The sequence below is a fragment of the Gallus gallus genome, chromosome 2, assembly GCF_016699485.2.
Source record: "Gallus gallus isolate bGalGal1 chromosome 2, bGalGal1.mat.broiler.GRCg7b, whole genome shotgun sequence".
NCBI lineage: Eukaryota > Metazoa > Chordata > Aves > Galliformes > Phasianidae > Gallus > Gallus gallus.
Genome location: NC_052533.1, coordinates 4987058 through 5006339, shown reverse-complemented (window position 1 = coordinate 5006339; position 19282 = coordinate 4987058). Strand labels below are relative to the sequence as shown.

Sequence of the window (19282 nt, the reverse complement as noted above, 5' to 3'; positions counted from 1 at the left end):
CATCTGTCCTGTTTTCAGAAGGTATGGGACCCACCTCATCCCAGCTCACAAAAGCTCCCCAGCATGAACAATTAATTCCTGCCTTCCCACAGCTACTTGCCAAGAAAGCAAACCCAGTGCACAGCTAACACTGAAGACTAAAATCACCGTGAGCAGAGCAAGGCCTCCAGCAGAGCCAGTAGCAGAAGAACCAGCCTTTGGCATTGTGATCCTGGCAAAAACAATTTCAGAACACACTTTATCTAGTGAGTGTGCCCGGGAGCTACGCAGAGAGTTGCTTCATGCAGCCTTTTTATGGAGAGAGGAACCTAATAGTCTCTGAAATAACTCACGCATCTTTTAACAGCCTCTATTACTCACTATTAGATGGACAGCAATGTTCATTGTTTCACGCTGTCAGCCCGATCCTTCTACTCTAAATTAAATCACTAAAAAGGAAGTTTCACAGCTTCAGAACCCTGCTTTTCCCATTCAGCCAAAACCCTTCCCTCCTCCACCAGGTTTGTCTCATGGTAGCCCAGCAGCTACTGAAGTCACTGACATTTTCCCATCAAAGAATCATACAACTACAGCATCATTAAGGTTGGAAAAGACCTCTAAGATCACATAGTCCAACCCCAACCCACCTCACCATGTCTACTGATCACAGTTGCTCAGTGCCACATCTCCATGGTTCTGGAGCATCTCCATGGTTCTGGAGCACCTCCATGGACAAGGAACTCCACCACCTCCCTTAGGCAGCCTGTGTCAGTGCATCACCACTCTTTCAGAAGAGATTTTCTTTTTTGCACTAATATCCAACCTGAAATGGTGCAAGGCATCCTGCACAATGCTCCAAGAACCAAATCTCACCCGGTGAGAAATAACCAGCAGGTCAGAGAGACCCTGGGGGCACAGGAGAATAATAAAGGCTTCAAGCCTTGTACGCACCTGAGCATGTATAGAGCCAAGGCTGTGCTCTAGGCTGGTCCTTAGGCACTAGTGCAGTGAACATACCTGAGAGCATAAGGAATCAGACTCACTGTACCCACAGGAGAGAGAACTAAAATCATTCATGTTCCTCAGGTTTTTTTTAAGTGCTGGAATAAAAGCTCAGTAGAAAGCTTTCTAGTTGTTTTGGTTAGATTTGAATTGGAACTTATGGAGAACTGCAAGTTATTACTTCACAAAGTAACGACAGGTGGTGAGTGCATATATCCAGAGCTCTGTGTTGCCCTAACTCACTCCTAGTATCAAAGGTTTCTCGCTCAGCTCAGACACTTTTGGGTAAATCATTTGCCAGTTTTGATGGTGAATGCAGCCCTTCTTGTTCATTATAAACCCATACACTATTATCCATTCTTATTCATGCACTGGCTTTGTTGCTCGGTCAACCTGCCAGCATGCACAGAACAAATCCCCCTGTAGCTCTAACTCCATATAAAAAGCCATCCAATGTGAGGTGCCAGAGCAGTTCTGTCTGTAGTTATGATGCTTTTTCAGAGAAGTTATATTTGCTAAATACTGACTTCAATCAGACTTACATGTTACCCTAGTTGGATCCCCTCAAATAATCCCAGTTCCTTGCCCTGATAGTGAAGTATTTCAAGCAGTTTCATCCAAACCCATCCTCTCTGTAGGTCTGGACACCTTGTCTTTGCCAGGAGGAGCAATGCACATCCAAGACCTTCTAACAACATGGAGAATTGCCCCCTTTTATGACTCAGACAAAACCTCCCCAGCAAAGTCACAAGCACTGGGGACCACAAGAGAAACCTCATTGATATGGAGGATGAACGTATGGCCTCTGCCAGAATCATCCATTTAGAAATCCCCAAGTTCATTTCTGCTCCACCTTGGACAAGGATTCCAGCAGATTTACCCTCAAATTAGAACCTACTTTTGGATCTAAATGGTTATTCGTGCCCAAGATTGACTCTGAACTTGGTGTTTTTATAGGGATGGATGAGACCTTAATAATTGGCAATATGTTAAGTGGAGCAGGGAGAAGGCTTCATCTCCTCCGCTCTTAAGTGCTAGCTCTCCGATTCACACTGGCCCCAATTGCACATCATCTTTTAATATTTAATTGCAGCTTTGCCAAGGGACTTTGCCTCCTGTCTTGTAAAGGAGGGGGAGAGGATGGAGTCAGAAGCGTGGTGCTGAAGAGCCCCTAGGAGGCTATCAAATGGCAGATCTCGGCTGGAGGAAAGCACTCTAGCATGTAAGTGATTTTACACATAAACTCTCCCAGATAAGAGTAGATGGAATGAATTAATATCAGCAAATATCCTGTAAGCCCTTGGTGACTGGGGGATGCTGTGTTGATTGTGGGAACTGTTCAGGGTGGGCTGGGAAGAGTATTTCCATTTACTGCATCTACTGTACTAAGGAAAAGAGCATTATAAAGGAGAGAACGAAGAGCACTTCCCTACTAATGGGCTTATTCTGCCACGATGTGACTTTCTCAGGGGCTCTTCACTAGGATTGTTTAACATTAGCCACAACTGCAAGACTAGGAATGATTCCCAGACTGTGAGAAAAGGGTGTCCGTGATCTAATAAAACCATCTCTTTTCTAACATGATGTGAAATGACTTGGGCTTATGGACATGGCTTATTTGCAATGGGATGGGTTAAAGGTTGGAGGAGGTGGTCTCAGAGCTCTTTCGCATCCCTAATGATTTTATGATTCTGTGATTCTGTGGCCACTCAGAGACAAAAAGCTCGAGGCACAACCCGAATTTAAGGCCAGTGCAATAGAAATCATTTATGAAACACATTATACAAGCAACATAGCTTTTAAAGTAAATGCTTTCAAAGTCTAAGTACAAGTATCTCATAATCCCATAGTTTGGATGTCTGTGTCAGTAATTAAAGAGCAATTACATATAACTAGTCGGTCTCTAGGGCTCTGTCTAAATTTGGAAAATGAGACCCAGATGACCCAGCATACTTCCAAGTGTCAGATCATCCATTGCAAATCCAGTGCCTAAGATTTCTGCTGTGCATTTCTGAAGCCTGGAAAATAGAACTTTTTTTGACAGAAGAGGGCAAGAGGTTCTTAATTCTCCAGTTACTGCCTGAATTCAGAGCTGGTTCACATCTATGCAACTCTGGGAACATTTAAAAAACTATATCCATTTATGATGCACATGCATAATTTCCATCAAATTATTTTTAAATGAGTTAAAGCAAATCTTTTCCTGGTTCTTTCCCCTTCTCTGTCAGAGATACGGACAGGGTGATCAAAGAGAATGAGAAAATTGGTAGGCAGTGGTGGAAAAGACCCATTCCCTGCATTAGAAGTAATTTCACTTAAAATGTATCTTCTTTAACCCTATTTTATTATTGTGTGATGAGGTTTGCAGATGTTTCGGTGAAGACAGAATTTTTTCATGGCCATTTATTGCTGCACTGACCCTTTGAGTGGAGACGGATGCACTGAGTGTTGGTTTGTTTACCACAGGTCTTCACATCCAGCACCATAACCTTTACCCTCTCGTTCCAGTGCCAGCAGGCAGTGAACATGGAAAAAGCTGAGAAGCTGCGATCAGCTCAATCCTTTCCTTTTCTGTGCCATTCTCCAAGGAGCAGCTCAGAGCACAGAGGAGTTCCTCTGAGGAAGTCTGTGTCCGTCTCTGAACTGGTTGCTAGGTGGGTGACTGACCTACTATTGCAGGTGACCGTAGACCTGTGGCTTTCCAGGGTGGGCTCTCCATCCTCCACCTCCCTAACAAATAAATCTCACTCAGATAAGGACTTTCCCAAGTACAGCATCACAGAGCCTCACATCTCAAGCTGAAGGCAAATACTCTCCTGCCACAAGTGCTCTTAGCTATTATATATCACTGATGCATGATTTTATCGTGGAAACCAAGTCCTGTTTTAAAACCCAGATCCACTCAACAAAGTTGCTCAAATACAACGATATTTAGGAATTTGCCCTTGACCCCAGCGATGGGAATATTACCAGGTGGATAATTAAAGCTTTTAATCTGCATAATCTCTGAAGTGCCACAAGGGAAAACAGCAGGAGATGGAGAGAAGAGCTGTTGAGGAGAAAAGAAGGGTATGGGTCTCTCATCCCCTCCTTGTTTCTCTTAACTGCTTCTAGCCAAAATGCTCCAGGGAGAGTCGCATTTCAATGCAAGCCCTTTCAGGGCTGATTTCTTTTGGTTACAACCCATAAATGAGATCAGATCACAGCTCTGCCAAGAATGAGATAAATAAGATTAGCAACAGTACCCACAGTGCATATCCCTCAACATAGGAGTGATAGAGCTGTTGTCAAAACCATCTTTTGAACTCTCCCTTGAGACAGTTTAGTTCCAAATATCCTGAAGATAGGTCTATCTGGCAGAATCTTTGAAGAAAGCTGGAAGCGTACTCTCCACAGTGAGGAAGAGAAGGAAGGTGGTTTCTTCTTCATCATCATCTTTTGTCTGCTCTGCAGGTACCAGAGCATCCTGGACTATGAAAGCAGCATGTCCAAGCAAGAACATCCCAAGGTGAGAGGCTCAGGCTCAGATAAAGTAGAACAGAGCATGTCCTGAGAAAAGTTGGTTTTCACTGACCACAGAAAGCTGGCTTGCATCTCATTAAAAAAAAAAAAAAAAATTGAATAATAATAATAATTTAAAAAGGCAGAATCTGAAAAATTTTATTTCCAGGACAGTTTTCTGATAGGGAGGGAGATGGAGATAAGACAATGATCCAAGAGGGAAGACAACTAGTGGTCGTATGTTTGCTACTGTAAATCTTTCTTGCATTACCACGGGCACATTAGGAGAATGCTCTGGAAACAGGCATGACAGAAATTCCTATGCTTCAAAAAAAGCTAGAGCATGCTTAGGTCATGTCTCTGCCCTTTACTTCAGGGAACATAGAGCAGAAAGTGATGGAACACTCATCTCGAAAAGTTAAAAGGTCAACAGATGTGATGGTTGGAGTAGAAGAGTAGGAAGCTAAAAATTCAGTTGGTTTACTACTGAAGTAAGTTATGAACCTGACTTGATGTTTGTTTTAGCTCATGGAGCGAAGATATCTAGCACAGAGTAATGTCAATCCAATGGGAAAGAAGCATACCTTATCTGAAAGCCATTCCAGTGATGTGTTCTGGAGCAAGTCCATGGAGCATCTTCCTAGCCACAAAAACAGTGCCACAACAAGGAATCTCAATGGACACCTGACCAACTTGGACACCCCTAAAGCCACTCCACAGAGTAAGACTTTACCTCTTGCTCCACTCAAGACACCATCTCTCCACGGCATTTTGAGGAACAGAGAGGCTGACACCAGAATCATGACAACAATCCAACCCCTCAGCAAGAACACCAAACTCCATAAGGAACCCTCCTTCTCTTCCTCTCTTCAGAGCATACAGAGGAAAGCACAGTGGAGTCCTACCATCATCACATGGAAGGATTCTGCCGCAAAGGTTAGTAGGTGCTCTTCATTCAAAGCTCCTCTGAAATTTATTTTCATTGGGTGACTAGAGTCATCCTTGTGAGCAGTTGGGCTTCATGGTGGTGGTTCATCATCCACTGACAGCTAGTAGAACCAGCAAGAGATTCCCAAACACATCTCCCTTAAGAGGGAGGGTGATTTAATGTTATCAGGGGCAATGGTCATATGTTCAACAAACTATTTATTTCAATGGTCCATTCCCCAGAGGGTGCTGTTACAAATGCACAGCCTACATAGGAGACAAAGCTACACTGAGCAAGCAAAAAGAGTCTCATGAAGTCATTATCATATGGAACACTAATTTTATACAAGATCCTATCTGAAATGGTCAGGTCCATCTCACCATAATATATCACACCCGTGATTACTGCTCCAAAGGAGGGACTGATCTTTTCCCTATGGGTGCAGCAAAGGACAACGCCAGTCATTACTGGGTTTGAGAGCCCCATGTTGTGGAGATGGGTAAAGGAAACAGGTGAATAAACTTGACCCCCAAGGACAAGCAACAGTGTCTTCAAAAATGAGGTAGGGTGGAGAAAGCACTGCTTCTTAGCTCTGAAAGCAGAGGGAGGCTTTGTCCAAAGAATGGAGAAGAACTGTGCTTGGAGGCAACAGAGTAAGGACAAGCCTGTCTAAGGCCTACAGGAAGAAACTCCAACCACACACATGGATACAGTCTCAGGCCCACCAAGCTTCTGGTGCAGTCACTTTCCCTGCACTGAATCTTTGAGCAGTTCCTCTCCTCTGCTGATGGGAACTTACCTCTTTACTCACTGTTGCTCCTACACAGGAAGGAAGGATCTCCCATGACAGACAGACAATCATCTCCTCAGTGACAGATACAGCCAATGACTCAGCCACGGGCCGAAGTGGTGAGTTGGATTTATTTCGGTTGCCAGTCGTCATCGCTACTCTACTCCCAGCTGTAACTGGGAAGGGAACAACTTGGTCCTTGCGCTGAGTTGTATTTCCCACCCAATCCTGTAGCAGAGACCAGTAGACGCTGCCAGAGCTGGGCAAGCAGGAGTACAGATAAGGATGGGGAGCATGGTACAGAGAGCAGATGGCCTCACAAATGCAGCTATACCCCTTCCAGCCCTGAATGGTCCTATTGCATAGAGCTGGCGCATCCCAGCTAGCTGGAACCTGTGCCAGGGATGAGTCCACAGAGCCATCCTGACTCCAATCATTTTAAAATAGCTGGGATTAAACACTGGGGCAGAATTACATCCGTGTTTAGTTTGGAATGAGTAATATCTGCCTGCACCTCAGCCTCAAGGAAACGAAAAGAGAGAGGTCCCTTTGTACCCAAGTAAGGAGCCTAGGTCCTGGCAGCAGTGGTGTCATCTTTGGCCAGAGATAGGCTACATAAGTGATCCCTAATGCTGTGGAATCATCAGGACTATGGCAGGTAAGGGATATTTCAAGGCAAGAGGCATCAGTGAAGAGGGAGAGGAAAAGGGTTGAGTTTTAGCAAATTAGCTCCCAGGAAGGTTTCACAAGTTTGGTACAGAGAAATACAGCTCTCTTGCAGTGCTTAGTGGTTGGATTTGAGAAGAGGGGACCACCCTGCCTGCTTTGGACCTGGATCAGGAATCTAGGGACTCCATCTCCCATCTGTCTAGGGTCTATTTGCTTTCCTTTGCACTTTTTCTTTCACAAAGAGGAAAAGTAAATCATGCACTGCCTGGATATCAGACACTGTATTTAATTACCCAGCTGCATGGGAAAACAAGTCTCTGACATGAGCACACAGACAAACGAAGGAGCTGAACTTTCCACAGTGTTCCCAGGATATTTTTTTAGTATAAAACATGTGATGTCACCCTGCTATCCTGATAAATACAATCACAGAATTAGCTGCAGTGTGCCTTTTACAGCGTGAGGAACATCTCTTGTTCTGGTTGCTGCACGATGATTCATGGTTTATCTTAGAGACTGACACCACTCTCCAGCCTCTGACTCAGAGCCCCACAATAGCAAAGACTTCATGTCCTCTTGGCCACTGCTTCTTTGGAAGGGGTTGGTGTAGGATCCTTCTGGAGAGGCATTTGCAGCCAGGAAAGGAGCTGGGAATATGAGAGCTACCTCTGATGTAGGCATTAGATTTGCTCAGAGACAGGGCTTTGGCTCAGACGTAGTTGTGATGCTTCCTAGCTACGTTTGGGAACCAGCTATCCCATATCTCTCCTGAGATAAGACTTATCCAGGACTTGGCCACTTCCACAGTGGGAAACATCAGTGTTTCACATGCCCCAGCAGGAATTTCCTCACCAACACCCATGGACAGCCTCACAGCCATTTTCTTGGGACTGAGGAGTGGGCACCTGGCTGATGCAATGACCTGAGATGGGGAAGGCAGAGTGTCCAATGACTCAAAGCCACACAGTGTTTAAAAGGTTAAGCAAAGAGCACACTTTGGGGGTTTAGAACATTGTGGTATGGTAAACAGCAGCTTGGCAGTGTTCAGGACAGCTCTGCTGTCTGGCATTTGGCTTATCAGCAAACTCACATGCCGGCAACAGTTCCAAGATGAGTAATTACACATGAAGCCAGAGCACAGTTGCTGTACTTCTTCACAAATACAGCTTAGTCACCTCTGAGATACTATGGGAGTCCTGAGCATTGCTCAAAGAGCAAAGCTCTCTGCGTCTCTTAGGAAAGCCCATTCCCAGGCAGCTAAGCCAGCTGGGCTTCATCCCCAGCCACGCTAATGCTATCAGATGATCTGGAGGAAGCTGCCACTAAGGATATCACCAAGACGCCGATTAAAGGAGTCCAAAAGGCTGTAGTTAGCAGTAGTGAGATTAAACTGAGCAGTGGAGTACGATCAGCAGAGTATGTTGGGCTGCAAGGCTTGCTGGCAGGGGCAGCGGTGCCCCTGTCCCTCGCAGCACCCATGTAGTCTCCTGCAAGGCAGTCCAGTGCCATCTAGCGACAACAAGACTGTTCCCCTTCGGTCCCAAATGTCTCTGCAAGGACACTGCTGCACAGAGCCTGCCAGACACCGTGTCCTCTGCGGGCTGTCATCTTCACTGTCCCCACTAACTGGGGTCATGCAGCCAACACCTCCTATCTGAAGGATGCCAGATAGCACATGGGTTTGGGGAACCTGAAAGTATGGGGGGAGAAATGCGAATTTAAGATAAAAGGTTCTGGTTGCATTATGGATGGCTCTGAGTTCAAGGCAGCTCTGGCATTTGCCACGATACAGATTCCTGCAGCCCAAATAATCCCTAAAAGCTCAAAAAAATCCCCTTTCACCAGCTGCTTTGCATGAGTGTGACTAGAGGGAATTGAATGTCAGTGCTCCTGCATGTGGCCGATCTGTTCAGCTTCAAGTGCTTTGTGCCTTTCCAATTAAGCCAGAAAGAAAACCCGTGTTCAAGTGTGAGCCATCACCTCTCACACCTGGCAGAGCTCTGCCCCAGCTCCAGCTACAATAGCAATCAAAACAGATAAGGGAATTCTCTATAGCTGGCTTTCCTGCAAACCACAACCCATGCTTACATAACAGAGACCTCTCACCTGATCTAATCTGCTCAGCCTTTCCCCTGCAGTGCTACTGCTGTCCTCTTATCTCAGCTCCCGGAGGAGTCAGCCCCAGTTAGAGGCCAGGGCTGCACTCTGCTCCAGTGCCCTGCATCCCCTGCTGCTGAGCCCTGAGTGTTCCCATGCTCTCAGAAAGGCTCAGTGCCCCCTGCATTTTATTTAATTTTTTTTTTTTCCCAGGACTTTTCCTGCTTTTCCAGACAGGAGCACTTCCCTGACTCATGTGTGTGCACCCCACAGAGGTAATAATGGGGAGACACAGCACCGGGTCTACCACCTCAGGATCATAGAATCATAAAATGGCCTGGGTTGAAAAGGACCACAATGATTATCCAGTTTCAACCCCCTGCTATGTGCAGGGTCGCCAACCACCAGACCAGGCTGCCCAGAGCCACATCCAGCCTGGCCTTGAATGCCTCCAGGGATGGGGCATCCACAACCTCCTTGGGCAACCTGTTCCAGTGTGTCACCACCCTCTGTGTGAAAAACGTCCTCCTCATATCCAACCTAAACCTCCCCTGTCTCAGTTTAAAACCATTCCCCCTTGTCCTGTCACTGCCCACCCTCATAAACAGCTGTTCCCACTCCTGTTTATACGCTCCCTTCAAGTACTGGAAGGCCACAATGAGGTCTCCCCAGAGCCTTCTCTTCTCCAAGCTAAACAAGCCCAGTTCCCTCAACCTGTCCTCACAGGAGAGGTGCTCCAGCCCTCTGATCATCTTAGTGGCCCTCCTCTGGACCCGCTCCAAGAGCTCCACATCCGTCCTGTGCTGGGCGCCCCAGGCCTGGACGCAGTACTCCAGGTGGGGCCTTACAAGAGCTGAGTAGAGGGGGACAATCACCTCCCTCTCCCTGCTGGCCACCCCTTTTTTAACGCAGCCCAGAACACAGTTGGCCTTCTGGGCTGCAAGCGCACACTGCAGGCTCATGTCCAGCTTCTCATCCACCGGGACCCCCAAGTCCTTCTCCACAGAGCTGCTCTCAGGGAGATCTTCCCCCAGTTCATATAAATACCTGGGATTGCCTCAACCCAAGTGCAGCACCCTGCACCTGGCCTTATTGAACCTCATTAGGTTTCCATGGGCCCACTTCTCCAGCCTGTCCAGGTCCCTCTGGATGGCTTCCCTTCCCTCCAATGGATCGACTGCACCGCTCAGCTTGGTGTCATCCGCAAACTTGCTGAGGGTGCACTCGATGCCATCATCTTGTCATTGATGAAGATATTGAAGAGCACCGGTCCCAGGACCGACCCCTGAGGGACACCACTTGTGACTGGCCTCCACCCCAACACAGACCCATTGATAACATCCCTTTGGCTGTGTCCAGCCAGCCAATTCCTAATCCATCGAACAGTCCATCCTTAAAATCCACACCTATCCAATTTAGAGAGAAGGATGTGGTGAGAGACCTTGTCAAAGGCCTTGCAGCAGTCCAAGTAGATGACATCCATCATCTGTCCCCCATCCACTGCAGCCGTAACTCCATCATAGAAGGCCACCACAATGATTAGGCACGATCTGCCCTTGCTGAAGCCATGCTGGCTGTCTCGGATCACCTCTTTACCTCATATGTGCCTTAACGCAGCTTCTAAGAGGATCTGCTCCATGATCTTCCCAGGCACAGAGGTGAGGCTCACCGGCCTGTAGCTCCCTGGGTCTTCCTTTCTCCCTTTCTTAAAAATAGGAGCAATGTTTCCCTTTTTCCAGTCACTGGGGACTTCACCAGACAGCCATGATTTTTCAAATATGATGGAGAGTGGCTCGGCAACCACATCAGCCATCTCTTTTAGAACCCTGGGATGGATATCACCCAGCCCCATGGACTTATGCATGTTCAGTCTCATGAAGAGGACTTGGACTTGTTCCACCATTACAGTGGGACAGAAACCACTTCCCACACCCTCACCCAGAGGCTCATGGTCCTGACAGACACGGGAATTCTGACCACACGTGAAGACTGAGGCAAAGCACTCATTGAGTACCTCAGCTATTTCTATGTCTGAGGAAGCCAGCTCCCCATTCCCTTTCATCAGAGGGGGAACACTCTCCTTGGCCTGTCTCCTCCTGCCTATGTACCCGTAGAACCCCTTCTTGTTATCTTTCACATCCCTCGCCAAGTTCAGCTCCATCTGCGCCTTGGCTTTCCTAATCCTATCTCTACACACACGGACAACAGCCCTGTATTCCTCCCAGGATACACACCCTGCTTCCACTTTCTGTACATTTCCCTCTCTTCTCTCAGTTTAAGCTGCAGGTCTTTGCATAGCCACAACTGTCAGCTGCCTCCCCTGCTCAACTCCTTCTGCTGAAGGATGGGTGTCCTTAAAGAGCTGCCAGCTCTGTTCTGTGCCCATGCCCTTAAAGACAGTTTCCCAGTGGATCCCACTCAGCAGTTCCTTGAGCAGCCGGAGGTTTGCTCTCCTAAAGCACAGGGTCCTAGCTCTGCTTTTTGCCAGGCCCGCATTCTTCAAGATCACAAACTCCACCAATGCATGGTCACTACAGCCCAGGCTGCCTCCAATCTTAACCTCTCTAATACTCTCCTCTGCATTAGTGAGCACCAGGTCCAGTAAGGCTTCACCTTGGGTTGGTCTATCTATTGGATGGACAGGTAGATATCGAAAGCATGAGCAGATGGCTCTGCGTGCTCACAGGCTAACATACACATTGTATGTGGCAGCTAGATGAAGAGGCAGGCAAATATATGCTGTACATCCATGCACTGTGCACTCCTGCCAGTTTCGTACTGAGCACAAGATGCATACAGGTGTGTACAGTGCTGGCTGCACTGATCTGTTCTGCCCTTCACCTCCAGCCTTTACATCCCTCCAGCCACACAAAATAAATAAGCCTTGCACTTCCATGCACTCTGTTCCCTGCCTGCTGCTGTCTTTGCTGACACTTCCACCACACGCTTCGTGCTACTGGCTGTGCGTGGCAGCCCCAGCTGTCTCCAGGCTCACAGCCTGTCTCATGATCAAGGACCTGTTTGTTACCTTCCTGACAATGTCCTCTATTTTCTGGATCAATCACTTTGGTCTTCACCTCTTCAGCTGCTCAGCATTGCCTTCCCCACCTGCTATATTGTTCCCTGCTCAGCATGCAGCAGTAACAAGGGTGGGTGTAGGTTTTTTGCTCCCCCCTCCCCCCCCCCCCCCGCAGATACTCAAATTTCATACTAATTGAGTTATTTTCTCTGATCCTCATTTATTAAAGGAAACTGCAAAGAAAATGGACACTATTTTAGAGAGAAGGGTGGTGTTCTTAGACATGAGGCTTAACAGAGACAGCAGAGGACTGGTAATTCCCAGCCTTGCTGGAAGTTTAGGGTTTGGGCTATGGCAGGGAGGAGCAGGGTCCATACAAGAGCCTCTTTGAAAGTGATTGGTCACATGGAGCTGGATGTGATGTGTTCTGGTGTGATACAGTGTGATGTGATGTTGGTGGGCAAATCTTTTCCCGTATCTCCCTGCAGCCTGGCTGACAGATAGCATTCTGCCTATGTACCCGTAGACACACATTAGAAGCAGAGTGGCAAGGGCCCCTCCAAACCCCCCTGTAAACTCCTGTAAGTTGTTGAGAGGGAGGGAACCGAAAAAAAAAAGAGACTCTCAAACTGGTACTGGAGATCTGCTTGACACATCAGATCAAAGTGCATGGAGCTCACTGGGGACCCAGATCGTGCTCCACCAACTCAGCACAACACTGCTGAGATCATAGAATCATAGAATCATTAGGGTTGGAATGACCACTAATATCACCTAGTCCAATTGTCTACCCATCAACCACCATAGTGTTACACCATGTCACTCAGTGCAACATCTACCCTTCATGTGATGTTCATGTGGCTAAAGAAGGAGAGTATCACTGTGCTGCATGCAGTACAAGCACACTACAGAGAGGCAGAAAGAGCTTAGAGAAGTATCCCCACCCTCTCTTCATGTTGGAACTCGGGAAAGCTAAGACTGCTTCGATGCAGGCAATTAAAACTGTTATGATTTTTGCCCCTACATTGCTTGGTTCAGCACATTTTTGCCTCTGTGCAGCTCCCTGCCCTATCAGGGTAGTCCCGTGTGGTCTGGCATTGGGTGTGGGGGACATGTGCGTGGCCTGGGACCACTGCCCTGGAACAAATCATGGGACCTCAGGCACTCCTTACACTCTTGCCCTCTCAACTCTTTGCCAACTTCATAGCCCTCATTTGGATGCCCAAATGCTGCCCAGAGCAGCTCCCAGTAGTGCTGCACTGCCCATCAAGGAAGAATGTGGGAGAAGGGAGCCTGTCATCCTCCTTTGCATTCGTGCTTCCTCTCACTTCCCTTTTCCTAAAATATCTTATTTTCTTTCTCAGTACTAGAGTACTTGAGCTAAGGAAGAAATGAGGAACTAGAAAATGTAATACCTGTTGCCTTCCCTTAAAATTCTGGCGGTGGCCCAAAGCAAAGGGGGTCAGGCAGTACAGATCACAGGCTGAGGACATGGCAGTGAATCAGGGAAATGGCTCTTCCCCATGGCACTGCAGTTTGGAAGCGTCCCTTGTCCCATACTGGATTACACCAGGGGTATTTTGAATGAACAAGTTCTGAAAATAAGCCAGGCCCCCACATTTCCCCACCTCCCCAGCTCATGATTGACTCAGCCGGGTGGAAGAGCAGTTTCACCTTCCCTAAAAATAAACCAAGTGGTTCATCCTCTCAACATAGCCCAGTGCTCAGTGATAAAATCAGCTGCCAGAGGCCAGTGGAAGGCAGTGAATAGGGCCGAGGTGTGGGGACTGCAGCAGGGCTCCTCTGGGATTCTGTAAGGGCTGCCTGGCGGTGAGTTTCACAGAGGTTTTCCACTGGGACTGTCGACAGCTTGACAGAGCTATTGGGACTACTGAGACCTTCCTGTAAGTAATTTTGGGGTAGATTTGAGAAGGGTGAGGTGTTGCGTGAATATGAAGTTTGGGTTGGTGTTGAAAATGTAGGGGAAATAATGATGCTCAGGACCTTGTGCTGTGGAAGGAATGACGGCAGATATGAGATTTTGTTGCCCAGAGCTTGGTAAATCCCACCATCTGCACCAATAGTGGTGGCTTCAGTTCGGTTCTGCACTGTTGTCTTGGGTGCTTGGGCATGTTTGAAGTGGAAGCAGAGTGTTGTACGTGCATTTCCCTTTTCCCAAAACATGGAAGTTCCTAGTTTTGAGGCTTAAATTCATGCATCTACCTGATACTCTCTGTGTCTTACAATCTGCCCCCAAAATCCTGTGAGGTATTGGGACTCCATCAGCACAGGAGAGGATACATACAGGACTCTGATGAACCTGTTAGGCACTGTAGGGTTGGTTGGAACATATTCCAGGTCAGAATCACGTTCAGAACTAGTTGCAATACAGTAGACAGCAAATGTCGACCTCAGAGGAAAATGAGCTTCACTTCAGCTTACATCCCTGGGGAACAGGAGGTAGCGAAGGATTTGTTAAGGAGGAAATTTCTCTCCCTCCCTCTTCTGCTCTCAGCTCCAGGGAGCATTCAGGAATGTGTTTGTGACCCTGGGCCAAACAGAGGGTTTCGGGAGGGGGTCTGATGGATTAAGAGCATTAATATGGCCATACCACGCTTATTTGCTCTCAGGCATGGAAAGCAACTCCTGCACCACTGGGTAAGACAGAACTTGTGTGTCTACCCCCAAGTTTCATACCTGAAAATTCATTTGCTAGAGCTATTCAGCCATTGAATGTCTGAGTGGTGGCCAGGAAGAAAAGACTCCACGTCCATGTTTCAGTGCTCAGTCATTGTGTGAAGGGCCTGACCCCCACAGCCTGAGTAAAATGCAGTGTTGTTCTACACGTGCTTTTGGCTATGCTTAGTATTTCCTTCTGGGATATACATTCTGCTGATTGCTGCCAGAACAGAAATTCCTTAGCTTCCTCTACTTCCTTCCAACTCTTCAGTTTTCACCCAAATCTTCACTGGAAAATATTCAAAGTAGCTTCAGGACTTTACTAGAAAGAAAAAAAGGTTGGAGTAAGAGAGGTAGGGTTGTTTCTTGGATATAGACATCACTTGATGGGAAGAGGCAAAATATGAGAGTCTGTATTCTTGTCCAGGCAAAGAACTAGGTAATCCCACCCATGGCAATAAAGGGATCCAGCATGGGTGGAAATTTATTGAAATTTGCGATGAAAGCTGTGTTCAGCCTTTGAATAGATGCAGTATTTTGCATGATATGGAAGCCTCTTTTCTGGGGTAAATCAGGCAAGAATGCCCCAACTGTACTGCTGGGGAGAATGGAAATCCTTCTTTACCACCAGCAAAAACCCCAGGTCTGGATCCAAACACAGCAGCAGGAAGCTTTGTATTCAGTGCTGTACAACCTGATCTTTTACTCTTTTTGAAGCCAAGCAATTCTCTCCTCCCCCCTACTCTCACTGGCAGCTTGCCTCATTCAGAAACAAATGGAAATGCTAGGGAACTCAGTATCTAGAAGTGGGTTAGGATATTCTCTTTAAAGGATATTGGTGGAGATTTTTTTATTTCTTTTATTTTTTGCCATGGCAGTTTCTTCCAAAACTGTATTCACATTTCTTGGCTGTCAGTGGTGAAGAGTTGACAGCAGCTCGGAAACTCCACGACAAGAATAGAACACAGAGGCAGGCTCATGCTGCACAGCATCCCTGCAATGCCCCCACATCAACTCCATGGCATGGCCAAAAAAACACTTACAGATGCATGCCACAGTCCTGATCCCAGAAGGGACATGTGGGCAGTGATGCTTGTGGCAGACATTCCCAAGGTATCGCTTTGTAGTGGCTGGAAAGGGCTTTCCTTAAAAGGGCTGGAATTTGCGGCATGCCAAGAAGCCCTCTCCCCGGGCGTGGGTTATTTTGGTGGGTAGCTCTGTGTTGCTTTCCATAGGGGATGCATGGGGGGAGGAAGCCACTATCACACATTGTCATCTTGCATGGAAGTCTGCAGGGGAGGAGTTGCTGCTCCATGGGATGTAAAGCATGGCAGAGGGGTTAGCGCTGGAAATAGTCCTGGTGCAGACAGGACGGGTGAACACTAAGAGGGGAACAAAAGCAGCTCTTCCTTTATAGCAAGTGGTGGTGGCTATCACCATTTCATAGAATCTTAGAACCATTAAGGTTGGAAAAGATCTCTAATATTAGTTGTCCAATCATCAACCCATAGCATCTTAGAATCATTAAGGCTGGGAAAGACCGCTAAAGACATTGAGCCCAACCATCAACCCATAGAATCATTAAGGCTGGAAAAGATCACTAAGATATCTCATCCGACCATCACCCCATGCCTGTGATTACCCTAGGCCATGTCACTCAATGCAACACCTACTCTTTTCTTGAACACCTCCAGTGGCAGTGACTGTACCACCTCCCTGGGCAGCCTGTGCCAATACCTGACCAAACTCTCCCAAAAGAGTGGGGGAGCTGAGCCAGGTGAGGTTTAATGCAAGGAACAACAGGCTCCCAGCAGCTGGCCCACTGGGCAAGGCTGTGTCCCCAGGCAGCAATACAACCCGCAGCTGTCTCTGGGCGAAGCTTCTTGGAGTCTCTCAGAGCCAGGAATAGAGTCCTGTACATTCCTGGATTTTTTGCAAGAGCCAGAAATAGCCCGGAGCCACCTCAGGCAGACACTCAGCTCCGCCTGAAGCTAAATTTTCCTGGGAGCTGTTTAGATTACCTGAGGGTTGTGAAGTGTCTCTTGCAAAGGGAAGTCCATCTGACACTGAAGAGCCACAAACATCTGTAGAAGTCTCTAAAATCAGGGGCCTTTAGTGCTGAAAGACAGTAGTTGCTTTTTGTTTTACCCCTTCCCACCTCCCATTTGCAATCACAGATTTATACACATGTGCTGTATGCATTGTTCGGTTATAACTTAGTGAATTATTCCTAAAGTATGAAATACTCTTTTAAATCTTATTTTATCTTCAGCAAACCTGTTCTTTAGTTACATTTGCTCTAGTTAAAAGAGAGAATGGATTATAGTTTTTGAATGAGCTTGTTTAGCTTAGAGAAGAGAGGGCTCTGGGGAGACCTCATTGTGGCCTTCCAGTACCTGAAGGGAGCATATAAACAGGAGGGGGAATGGCTGTTTATGAGGATGGATACTGATAGGACAAGGGGGGACAGTCTTAAACTGAGACAGGGGAGGTTTAGGTTGGATATGAGGAGGACATTTTTCACCCAGAGAGTGGTGACACACTGGAACAGGTTGCCCAAAGAAGCTGTGGATGCCCCATCCCTGGAGGCATTCAAGGCCAGGCTGGATGTGGCTCTGGGCAGCCTGGTCTGCTGGTTGGCGACCCTGCACATAGCAGGGAGATTGGAACTGGATGAGCATTGTGGTCCTTTTCAACCCACGCCATTGTATGACTCTATGTGCATTAGTCATTATATTTGTTATCTGTACTGGAGATGCACCCCACCTCCAAATCAGAGATCTGTTGCACTATATGCTGTACCCACTTATTTTAAAGGAAAAAGTTGACTTGTGAAAGTTTGGAATCAGGAAAAAAAAAAGTGTTATGAATTCATACAATTTTTGTTAGTTATCTAAATACAATCAGTGATGCTCTTACCTCTGGTGAGCAGGGGAAAATTTCAGTTCTAAATGTCAATTGCTAGCACATGCAGTTGTAATACAAACAGGTGACCTGGATGAAAACAACCAAAAATCAGATGACTTTAACAAAAAAAACATGTTTACGATTACTGCTCTTTCACGTAATGGGCCAATTCACAGTAAAACAAAAAGGCTTGAATTTGAAATCCTCGCTGTCCTTTGTAGAACTGAAAATGAGAGAAAACGCTGTGGTTTGCAAGCAGAGCAAAGTGTGATCTGGGAGCCACGGAGCGCCCATGAGGGTAAACAGGATGCTGCAGAGCATCACCAGTCCTCACTTTTTCTGGAGGCTGCCTAAAATCCCATGAATGATGCCCACCGCAGCTCTGTCCCATGATTTTTTTTACCTTTCCTTTGGAAAAAGCCACACGCGGCATTTCGGCACCTACTAAAGCCTCATAGCAAGTCATGAAGCCAATGAGAAATGGCAATAAGTGCTCTTCCCTCCCCAAATCCTCAGCCTCCCAACATCCCCACTGCACCTGAGGCTACTCACCCGTTGGCAGCCTCAAGTTGGGGCAGAGAGGCCACTCTGCTCCCCTCAGTGTGCATCTTCTCCAGCTCAGCATCCCCAGAACCAGGGCCACCAATTTACGGGGTGGGGGCAGAGATATAAACCCATCTCTGCTGACTGAGCACCACCAATAGGCTGCTGGGCTTCTGGATTAAGCAGCAGCACTGGTTTCTCAGACAGCTTTTATGGGTGCTCACCCAGCTGAGCAAATTACCTCACTGGGATTTAAGAGGTTCTTTTGTTGCAGGATGGATTCTCTGTGAGGCAAAGATGGGAAGAGAGTGGGGTGGGTGTGATTTGGCACCTGCCAATCCCACATGTAGGGACAGAGGTGCTTAGGAATGAGGTTCTCTCTGGCAGGAATGGGCTTCTAGCTCCAGGAGGGGGCAGGGAGCTGCTGAGGTCTCACCAACGTGTGTACTGGGGACAAGCAGGTGGGAATGGGGCACACATCCAGCACACAGGGGACCTGTAGGTAATGACCATCCAGCTGGGGGACCCTTAGCAGCAAACATCATTACCAGCAGACAGTCCATCCCAGGGAACAAAGAAGAGCTAAAACAGCCCCAAATTTGCAGGAAGCAGTCAGCTCAAAGTGCCACAAACCCAGGAGCATTTCCATGTTGGTTCACTTCCATTCTCCTTCAAAACGGAGTCCCTGCTACAGTGTAAGGAACCACTGTTTTCCTGCCCTGCTTTCATAGCGCTCAGAAGCTCTGGGACATGGGTCCCTTCACTGCCACTGAACTCTAAGAGTCGGATTTTGGGTCCTGCACCATGGGCTGCCCTGCGTCTCATGGTGACCAGGCAGAGGCATGGCAGGGGTATGGAGACCATAGCATGTCCCATGGCATACAGCATGCCAAGTGTGTGGGGCATAACTAACGCAAAGCTAGTTGGTAGAGGAGCAATGAGGATGGGCAGGCAAACGGGGGGCCAACACTGTGTCACAACTTGTACCACCAGCCTTTCCCTCTGCCCCCAGCTCCTGCAAGCTCCCTGCAAGCCGAGCTGAGCTCAGGTCCCATTACACAACCCCATGGGATGTCAGGAGTGGGCCTGCATGGGGTGCACCCGCCTACACAAAGGGCTTTGCTTAGCAGCTGTGTTTGCTCAGGATGGCTGATTGTGGGAGCAGAGC

General features: G+C 47.5%; 1 protein-coding gene across 2 annotated transcripts in view; it reads left to right on the top strand.

Moving 5' to 3' along the window:
* The first annotated feature begins 2091 nt into the window (after nucleotides 1–2091).
* XIRP1 (xin actin binding repeat containing 1) overlaps nucleotides 2092–19282 on the top strand; it is a 33194-nt gene continuing 16003 nt past the window's right edge. Inside the window, exons 1-5 of one of the 2 annotated variants that reach the window (XM_015281203.4) lie at nucleotides 2092–2203; nucleotides 3490–3635; nucleotides 4435–4489; nucleotides 5008–5418; nucleotides 6238–6319. In XM_015281203.4, the coding sequence (XP_015136689.2) occupies nucleotides 3508–3635; nucleotides 4435–4489; nucleotides 5008–5418; nucleotides 6238–6319 (676 nt within the window). In that variant the 5' untranslated portion in view covers nucleotides 2092–2203; nucleotides 3490–3507. Of the gene's footprint in view, nucleotides 2204–3489; nucleotides 3636–4434; nucleotides 4490–5007; nucleotides 5419–6237; nucleotides 6320–13743; nucleotides 13890–19282 lie in introns of those variants that run through there. The other variant, NM_204348.4, reaches the window with a different exon arrangement.